Here is a 10086-nt window from a genome sequence, read left to right as displayed (position 1 = left end):
CCAGTTTCACTAGGCTGGGGGAGGAAAATGTTTCTTAGGTTCCTGCTGCCTGAAGAAAACAGTACCAGCAGGGCTGAACCACATCATTAATTCGGAAATTCGTGGCTAAAGTGATTTTAAAAGGTGGTGAAGCCCAGATGGGGGGTCGGGGGGTGGGGGCTGGAAACAACCCTTATTTTAGCGGGATTAATTTTCGGTTGCATGAGGGAGGAGGATTCTGGTCACTAAAATACCCTAATTGAGCACTAAACTTTTCCAAAGGGGAAAATTCATACAGTGCATTGAAGCTGTAACCTCCATTTTACTAGAAACCATTTATTCGCACACACAAAAAAGACAGTGGCTCATGCCGTGATATGACAGACCAAAGGTACATTTCCCAGAGTTTAAATAATCTGCATTCACCGAGGGGGAAGGAAGGGGTCTCTAAGCTCAGAACAAAACCCGGCGCCTTCTAGCCTCGCGGCCTAACTCCCTACTGATCCCGCCGTGTCCCCACGAGGATTGGGGAGGGGGAGGGGGAAAAACAGCACATCAGCGGTAAAATCGTAACGCGACGTTTGCATTTACCATTTTCCCCTTATTAGGATCCGCTTGGCCAAGTCCCCGGCCTCGTCCGCAGGCTGCAGTGGTCGCTGGGAGGTCCCGAGTTGACCGTGGGAAGGAAGCGTGGAGTTCCACAGAGAAGAGGTGTCATTAGACCCAAGGACAGTGATCCTGCGGAGGGCAGGCTGGTAGGGAGGAAGGTGGGCGAGTGGGGGTCGGGGGATGGGGATGTGTCCTGGAGCTCTCAAAATAAGGGGTTTCCAGTGAAATACTGCAGACGGTCTCTGTTCAGTTTCTTTTCTTTCATCCTGCGATTCTGGAACCAGATTTTGACTTGCCGGTCAGTGAGGTTGAGCATCCGAGAGAGTTGGAGTCTTTTCTCTTTGTTTATGTACACGTTAAAGAAAAACTCGCGTTCCAGTTCGCGGATCTGGTACTTGGTGTAGGGACAGCGCTTTTTCCGGGACCGCTGAGGGGCCACTGGAAGGCAAAGAGACCAGAGGCATGAGAGAGGCCACTTGCCTGCCAACCCCCACCCTCCCCGGCCACCGCGCGAGGACCAGGCCCCGGCCCGTTGGGGTCGTCTCCTGCCGCCGCTGAAAGGCCCTCCCTGCCTGGGGGGATGATATATTGGCGGGCAGAGGAGAGACTGCAGGCGTGGACGTGTGTTCACGCCCGGACACACACACACACACACACACACACACACACACAAAGTCACACACGTACATACACAGCCAGGCTGGCACCAAAATGAGGAAGGGAGGGCGAGGCAGACTCGGAGCTGGAACCGGGAGGGAGACGCGAGCGCCGGGGCATCTGTTCGACTCCAGAGGCGCGCGTCAGCCAGAGGCTTGGATAAAGTCCAGTTCAAGGATCAAACTCCCCCCTCCCCTCCCTTGAAAAGCAGGAGGGTTGGGTGTCCGCGCTCGCAAACTGGCTCAAAATCAACCCTCTTCCCTTTCGTAGTTTCTACCCCACCCCACTCCCAAACTGGAAAAAAACTCTCTGCAGCGATTAATGTCCTCCTCGAAGTCTACCTTAAGCCCACCTAAATTGGTTTCCTATCGTAAACACGCTTTACAACGGCCCGGGAAATCTTATAGGATGTATAAACCCCTTCGAACGCTTATAAAGTGGCACATAAAACGGCGCAAGCAGAGGGAGGCCCCCGCCGCCAACCCCCCCTCCCCACGCTCCGGCCCCCGTCCTGCCCGCGCCGGGTGCCTACCTGCGCCGCCGCTCTTCTCGGCCCCCGCCTCCCCCGGAGCGCCCTCGCCGTCGCCGCCGCCGCCCTCCGCTGCCCCCTTGGACTCTGAGCCGGGGGTCGTCTTGGCACAGGGGCTGCCCCCGCCCCCGCCGGCCCCCGCCTTGGGGTCGCCCTTGTCCGCAGCACCCTCGGGCTGCGGCGGCGCGGGCGGCGGCGGGGGCTGCGGCCCGGCGAACGGGGGCCCGGGCGCCGCCTCGTAGAACTGGTCGAAGCCCTGCGGCAGGATGCCGTTGCGGCCCACCGCGCTGTAGAAGTTGGAGGCGGCGCCCGCCGGGCCGTGCGGCGGCCCCGGCGCGGCGCACACCGGCTCCGGCGCCTTGAACAGCACGTCCGGCCGGCGGCCAGCTGGAGGGAGCAGCTCGCGCTGCATGGCCGCCTCCTCGGCCGCCGCCGCCGCCGCCGCTGCCGCCGCCGCCGCCGCGTAGTAGGGAGCGTAGCCCCCAGCGCCGCCGCCGCCACCACCCCCTCCGGGGCCGCCTCCGCCGCCGCCGCCGCCCCCCGCGCCGCCTCCACCGCCGCCGCGGTAGGGCCACTTGGCGCGCTCCAGGCCGTAGTCGCGGAAGGCCACTTCGCGCACGGGCTGGACGTGCGGCGCCAGGTTGGACGAGTAAGGGAAAGTCATCTGGCAGGACGACGGTTGCGACAGGAACGACGGCTTGCTGGCGAAGTCCGACGGGGCCACATAGTAGGTGCAGCCGGGCAGGTACATGCTGGCTGCGCTCGGGCCGCACTCGTCAAAGTCGTTCATGGCTCCGCGCCGTGCGCGCCGGCAAGCCCCCGGCCTCTCCCCGCGCCGCCAACCTGAGCCATCGATTGCACAAGAGGCTTGGGCCAGGATCAACTAAGCAAAAATCCCCACCGGGCGCTGACGTGCAATTCATCTTGATTGATTCTGGTGGTAATTATGTCACGTGACGCCATGGAGAGAAATGTCCTTATATCTATATCAGCGCTCGCCAACACGCCCCGGGACGGCTCCTGGCGCCGAGACGCGCGCGCGCTGGGGGCTGACGGGTTTCCCTCTCTCTCCAGCTCTCCCCGAGCGCCTCTAGAGCAGGCTGAGCCGCAGGCCGGTCACCTGTACGCCTCTGGCGGCTGCCACCACTGGGTGTATCTGCCACCGCCCGGCCGGGCCGCCCGCCCACCCGCCCGCGCTGCTTTAAGTACGCGGACCGAAGCCGGCGGGGAGGAGGAGGGAGGGGGAGGAAGGGGGAGGAAGAGGGAAGGGAGAGAATCGGCGAGCCGAGGGGGGAGCCCGGACCCGGGTTGCAGGGGACTAGGTGTGAGGGTGTGAGGTTCCCACCCCCCACCCTTCCTGCAGCCGCTCCCTCCCCCGCGACTCCGCCACCCTCTGAGGCTCGCGGGCCAGGAGCTTGTTGCTTCTTGTTCAAGGGGCGTAATTGCGCAGCTCTCTAGGGCACCCGGAGCCCTGCTTTACATAATTCACGGCCCAGTGCGTTCACCGCGGATGTACTTGGCCCTCTCTGCTTTTGACCCCTGGGGCGCGAGTGCCAGCCTGGAAAACCCCACGACAAACCACTCCCCTTAACTAACCCCGGCCAGGGCCTTTTCGCCCACCAGGCCCTTTCACCCTCTCTCCTTTTCTCTGGTTTCCTAACTCTCTCTCTCTGTCCCTCTCCCTCTTTCCTTCCTCCCTCTCTTCAATCTTCTCCCTTCTCTGTCTCCTCCCTTCTGTCACTCTCCCTCTCTCATTTCCTCTTTCCCTCTTCCTTCTTCTCCTACTTTCCTCTGTCTCTTATCTCCTTATCCTTTCTTTTCCACCCTCTAAGCTGTGTGTCACTGTCTCTGTCTGCTCTCTGCTTTCTCTGCCCAACGCTAAAATGAGGAGGGAGCTCAGCCAGCCGAAACCCGGTGGTCGGACATCTCGACCCTGGAAACTGAGGGCGTGGGGAGAGGTTCTGGTTTAACAAAAGGATCTGGAGTCCTATTCTTATGATGCCCAGCCTCCTGCTCGCCCCCCACTAGGGACCAAACACCGGTGCCTCTGCCGGCCTCACTCCCTCTTCTTCCCGGCCTGGACTGAGATCAGGCCGCCTAACACCCAGCCTTTTCTGCCTTTCGTCGGAGCCTGGCCAAGGCCGGCGCATCCCACGCCAAACTCCCCAAGGCTCCTCCAGCGCCTTTGGGCCCGCACTGTCACTGCGGCCCCTGGGAAGGTCCGTTGGCTCTCGGAGGGCTCTCTGTAGCGCGTGCCTCCCCGCTCAAGTCTTTCTGCGCCACCCAGCCCAGAGGCGAGCTCTTCGGTGCCCCCCATCCACTTGCTCCAAGTCCTCACTCTCCTAGGCGCCTGCCGCGTCGCGCTTTCCCAGCCCAGGGGGCCAGGCGAGGCCTGGGCTCCCGCCTTGGGGACAGCGGACGCTTTTCAGCGGTAAAATCAGTCTTTCGAAAGTAGCTGCTCAAACTTAAATCCCAGAACGCAGGACAGGAGGCTGCCCCTCTCTCCAGGGTTCCTCTGCCCAGGCAATCGCAGCACTGGGGCCTTGGCCATAGCCTGTGCCCGGGCCAGTCGGCGTTGGCTGTAGGGCGGGTTCCCTCCCCAGCCCGGACCGCCGCAATGCCGGTGCCATGCGCTCTGCCCACCGTGCCGACAGAGAAAAGGCGGTTGGTAGGATGTAATATCTATTTTCTGGCCGCTCCCCCCTCCCCCATTCCCTTCCCCTCTCTCCTTTCTCCCTCCCTCTCTCCTTCCTCCGCCCCCCTCCCACCTCTGCTTTCCTCCTTACAGACTGCGCAAACAGGTCGGTGGGGACTGGAGGGCATGCAGCCTCCGCCCCCCCAAACTGCCATCCATGTGTACCCCCTCCCCGCGGTTGGCACCCCCGCCCAGATTCCAGCTTGCCCCTTTTCAGCCCAGACCCCCGGCACACTCATCTGCTTCTCCATCTCCATCTCTGGCCCAAGCCTCTGTCTTTCGGGCTAGTGGTCGACACCCCTGAATCTCTCTTCTAAAATGGCTCCCCGGACGCTGCACGCTGGCCCTACGGCTGCTCCGGACCCAGAGCAACAGCGGCGGGCCCCCCAAATCGGGTCTCTCTGCCTCTGGGAGTGCACAAAATTCCCCCGCACCTTATCGCTGCTTGCCGCATAGGGTGGGACGCAAGCAGCCGCCGTCCCCAAGTGGAGCCTGCTGACCACCGAAGAAGAAAATGGGGAGAACAAACCATTCAAGTTCAACGACATGGCGACGGCAGCTCCGGCGGGAGCCGCGCTTTGGCGGGGGAGGGTGCGCCATCTGCAGCGCCGCGCGGGTGCAGAGGGGAAAGGGGCGGCGGGCCCTTCTCCGCGCGTTTGCGTGGACCCCCGCCCCCACACACAAGCCAGGGCTTTCGTTCGCTGCCCAGCCCGCCTGGTCCTTAGGCCCCAGCCCCCTCCTTGATCCTTGCCCCGAACCCCAGGGGAAACGGCAGCCTCCCCACCCGCGCGTCCCAGTCGAGAACCTACCGTGAAGACCCCGGCGCTGTGGCCTTGTCATCCGCCTGCACGGCCCCACCCGAAGCTCCGAGAACGCACCCGGCCCTCGGAGCGCAGCCAGTAGCTAGGCGAGAGGTAGCTTTCAGCTCAGCGCCGCGACGCGATGCGGTATTTTTGAACCACCAAAGATAAGACACTAACTTGACCTTAACTTTGTCAGGGCGCCCCTGGTATCTGGAGAACGTGAACAGACACTGTCTGGCAGCTCTCGTAAAAGCTGACTGGTGAAGAGATTCTGAGTCATTTCATTTATTGCCACTACAGTTCTGCAAGAAAGCTTTTCCTCCCTGCCAAACTTTAATTATTTATGCTCTTTTAGGAAACGAAAGAAGAAGAGAGACGAGGGGGGAAACATCCAGTCCCAGTCCCTTCCCTGCAGACTCTTAAGGACCGACTCCTCAAGCTAAGCGACTGGAGAACAAAAATGTGGGGAGATCACCTTTGTCCAAGGACGGTCGGACAGGCGCCCTGGCCACCCTCCCCTCACTGAAGGGGGTGGATGCATCTGGGATAAACGGGGTGGAGGAATACCCCCGCGCCTATGCAGACATGAATATTTACAACGGTTCTGGATTTCTCCTCCACCCGCCAGCCTCCCGGAAGTCCTCCCAGCCGGCCTCCCCAGGGGAGAGACCCCAGGCCTTAAAAGTGAACCCCGGTCTGCTCTGTGAGCTCGCAACCGATGTGGTGCCAGGCAAGGCCGTTTTTTCCTCGTTCTAATCGCTTCTTCTTGACCGAGAGGACCGCGTGGACTCCGGCATTTCGGAGGACGCGTTTGTCTTTGTGCGAGGGAATTTTGAGCATTCAGATTTCAACATCATTTCTCTCGGGCATGTGTTTCTTACGCATTTTGCCGTGGTTCCGAATCCCAGCTGGATCTCGGCTCGGGAGTGAGAGAGGACACTGCTTTTTTTTGTGATTTGTGCGGATCGCTAGAGGGGAAAGATTTGACAAACACCCTTGAACCCCTAATCGACAGACAAGCTTTTGCACCTAGAATAATTTAATTCTCTTTGGCGAGTGGTCTCCGTGCATGTTCCCTCCCCAAACACACCCCAGGCTCACGGGAAATGGTGTGATGATTTAATGGCATATTTTGGAAAGAAAAGACCTCCGTGTTGTCTTAGGGCCTAGGCCCAAGTCCGGTTTTCTCATCCTTTCCCCAGTCCTCGGGACCGAGGTCTGAGTGCGGCCTTCGCCTTTGTTCATTTGTTTTCCAGAAGGCAAACCTCCGAATGCAGACTCAGAGACCCGACTGCGGGTGTCGGGCTTCCCTTCGCCGAGCCAGGTGGGGAAATATTTCTTTGGATAGGACCTCTGTAATCTCTTGTTTTTCTTCCTTTCTTTTGCTCTTTCTTTCTCTCTCTTTCTTTCAACCTCCATTTTATATATGTGTATGTATATGTATGTTTTAAAGGAGAAGTTAAATATATATTTTAAAATAAGCATCAAATTCATTTCAGGAAAGGGAGTTGGAACGTTGAGTACTTGATATTAGATAGTTAGAAGTTTTGCTAATTCTCTCTTGCTAAAAGCCAGCAATTCTCCAACTTCCACTTCCGAGTGAGCTGGGGGCTGCAAAAGACCATGAGTGCCTCACAGGCTACGTCTTTCTGGGTCTGAGACAGAGGCTCTAGGCCTGCTCGGTTAGAGGCCACATTTCCCACAGCTGCACACAGCTGCAGTGCCAGAACTGGGGATTTCTGCAGGGCACACGCCTGTGCCAAAGAAATCTGGTTAAAACTTGGAGAGGAGAAATTTTTCATATTGAAGTTTGAGGAACCGCAGATTGTGCAGCCTCCCTGATAACGGTGGGCTTAGAAGTTTGAGAGTTTAGGCACAGCACAGAAGCCGTGGCCTGCAACAAGCCCGGGATCCTCTCGATGCGCGAACATACTCACATCTGTCCATTGTCTCCCACCCCTGGATGTTTCCTACACATTTTGTTCACAGGCTTTTATACACAAGTTCCTGCATGCCTTGGAAGCCATTTTCTCATTTAATGAAGAATCAACACCACCAGGAAGGACAAACGAATTTGGTGGCCTGAGAAACATTAGGAGGCAACCCCAAGTAGTTTGAAAAATCGACATCAGCTTCCTGATGCTTTGGCTGGGCACTAGATATTTATTTCCACTCTAAGATTTCTAAGTGTCCAATATATACAAGCTATTTGTTAATGCAATCAAAACACAAAACATGCATGACAACTACTAGATGGCTGAGAAAATGCAATTAGCTTAAACAGTCAGCTGAGGTTAGTCAGGCTGAGGCTCAGGTTTCCTTTTGAGGTGACCACTCCAGGAGACCTTGGCCCACCACTGAAAAGAAATCACTGGTCTTTGGGAAGGAATCCCCAAATTCTGGGCTGCCCTACATCCTGCTAAGAGTTGGGGTGCTGCATCTCAAAAGGAGAGAGAGAAGATTCTGGGATGGACAGAGGACCTTGGGGGCTTTGGGTTTACAGAAGTTAAAGATGGACACCTCAGTACACCCAGAACAACCCCTGCTGTGTGTTCAGGAACTCCAGCTTCCATAGAGCAAGCCTAGTAGGGCCCAGGGCTTTGAAGGCTTTACTGAATCAGATCAGATGTGGCCTTAACAAGAGCATGGTTTCTGGGCCTCTGGTGGAGTTGACAGGTGGCAGAGAAGGTGAGGAGAGGGAGGGGTCTTCTGGTCCTCTCTGCCCAGTCAAGAGCAGCAACAGGCTGAGAAACTAGGGCTGTCCTTTCCTGCCCCTTAACTGATGGAGGAGCTTCCACCTACCTTTCCTGGCTGTGGCCCATGAGGTAATTCAAGATAGACTTGCATGTAGACACCTTTCCCTACCATGCAGGGAAAGCCATATTTAACATGGAAGCAGAGGATCCTCCCTCCCCCTCCGTTACTTTCCCTCCTCCTCTTCTTCCATATCTTTCCCTATGCAGAGGAGCCTCAAAACAGACCAGCAGCTCTCCTTATCAGAACTCAGCATAGCTAGCTGGGGGTCCAGTTACAAGGTGCAGGGACCCAGCCTAGGCATGTATGAAGAGGTGTTAGAAGTAGGAGGGTTTGCCAGTCCTCTCTGGAGATTTCAGTTTGTCCTGGACTCTCAGCCTACCCTGCCCCATCCCAAGGAAAAACTCTCCAGCCCATTCTGCCAAGCTGGAGGGGCGAGTCCAGCCTGCATTCCGAGGTGTCTCCGAGTTGTCAGGCCGCCCCGCCCCTCTGTTCCCCTTTCTCTAGAAGTCTGAAGGTCTAGGGCCGCCTTTGTCCTCCCAAACCAGCCACGGCAGACAGGAGGGGGTGGGGCGGCACCCTTTCCTTCCCCCACTCAAGATCCTGACTTTGCCACGGGGGCTTTGGCTGAGGAAAATCGGAATCGGGGCTGCAGCTCTTTTTACTCTGCCCCAAACTTCCTAAATTCGTTTCCACTCTGAGTTCAAGCTAGATGCCTACTAAATGTGGAAAGGGCTGGGTGGGTCGGGGTGGGAGGGAAGGAAGACAAACCAGGTGGAAGCAGAAAAATCCAAGTAGAAGGTGGCAGTGAGATTGAACCCCGGGTGCAAATGTCACAACCAAGAGGCAGGACAGGTGACACGAGGACCCCACGCAGTAGCCTCAAGGCCAAGGTTATGCTGCAACTCTTGCACGCCCTCACCCGCAGCTCAGAGGGGAGAGCCCAACTAGCCTTGTCTCGAAATCCCCTGGTGGCTACCGGGACTGGAAAATGAGTGTGAGAGTACCCGGAACCAGCTGAGAAGGGGCCAAAGGGAAAATTCCAGGTCCCCAATCCAGGCCCTGGCCGAAAAGGCTAGGCCTGGCCGGGCCGCGGCCTCTGACGCGGCTAGAAGAGCGCCAGAGCTTGCTCGCGCAGCACCACGCGCTTCTTCTTCATGCGCCGGTTCTGGAACCAGATTTTGACCTGCTGGTCGCTGAGGTTCAGCCTGTTGGACAACTCCTTGCGCTTCTGCCGGTTGATAAATTCGTTCAAGAGGAATTCGTTCTCCAGCTCGGCAATCTGCTGCTTCGTGTAGGGTTTCCGCTTCTTGCGGGCCCTCCCCGGGGCCGCCCCCCACGACAGGCCTGCAACACAGCCCCAACCCGAGTCAGCCTGGCCCGCTCCCGGTCGCCTGCCCGCCCCTGGCTACTCCCTCTCCCGACACGCTCTCCCCTGCACCCCACCTCCCTTCCCGGCCCCGGGAGCGTGGCCACCGTTTACCGTCGGGCAGCGAAGGTCTCAGGCATGAGGCGACACCGGCCGCCTGCACTGTCATGTTCAAGTTGAGCGGGCCCTTGCCGTCGTCCTTGAAGCCAGCTGCTGCACAAGGGGCCCCCTCAAGCAGGGCCGCGGAGCCCGGCGCCGCACGGCCCACACCCGCGTAGTCGTACTTGGCCGCTTTGAGGGCAGCGGCGGAGGGGGTCAGACTAGACTCGGGGGCGAAGGATGGCCGCACGCGGCCGCGCTCCTCTGGCCCAGCAGCCGTGTCGGGCGTATAGAACTTAACCTGCTCTTCGGGTCCATCTTTGGCGCCCGGGGGCTGCAGGCCAAGAGGCCCGGAACCGGCCAGATAAGGCTGCGAGAAGCCGCTGAAGGCGGTGGCACCGGCGGGCTGCGCGGGGGCGCACGAGGCGGGCGCGGCGGCCCAGGGCAACGCACCGCGCGGGTACGAAATGGGGGGAAGCGCAGCCAACTGGCCTCCATTCGGCCGCAGGTTGGAGAAGTAGAAAGAGTCGGGCGACTGCAGATTGAGAAGCGAGCCCACATAGCCCGCTCTGTAGAGGCTGCGCTCACACAT

The 10086-nt window shown here is 58.7% G+C and overlaps 2 protein-coding genes across 2 annotated transcripts; both read right to left on the bottom strand.

The window, feature by feature from the left end:
- Positions 1–790: 790 nt before the first annotated feature.
- Positions 791–2564, bottom strand: HOXD11 (homeobox D11). Its single transcript, XM_077154242.1, has 2 exons — positions 1778–2564; positions 791–1026 (listed from the first exon to the last, which is right to left on the bottom strand). Exons 1-2 carry the CDS (start codon positions 2562–2564, stop codon positions 791–793), a joined length of 1023 nt encoding a protein of 340 aa, XP_077010357.1.
- Positions 2565–9134: 6570 nt separating this feature from the next.
- HOXD12 (homeobox D12) lies at positions 9135–10086 on the bottom strand. Its single transcript, XM_077151964.1, has 2 exons — positions 9510–10086; positions 9135–9373 (listed from the first exon to the last, which is right to left on the bottom strand). Exons 1-2 carry the CDS (start codon positions 10084–10086, stop codon positions 9135–9137), a joined length of 816 nt encoding a protein of 271 aa, XP_077008079.1.

This window comes from Tamandua tetradactyla, chromosome 3, assembly GCF_023851605.1.
Source record: "Tamandua tetradactyla isolate mTamTet1 chromosome 3, mTamTet1.pri, whole genome shotgun sequence".
NCBI classification, from domain to species: Eukaryota; Metazoa; Chordata; class Mammalia; order Pilosa; family Myrmecophagidae; genus Tamandua; species Tamandua tetradactyla.
Note: the sequence above shows the minus strand (reverse complement) of the source record. Positions and strands in the feature narration are given on the sequence as shown.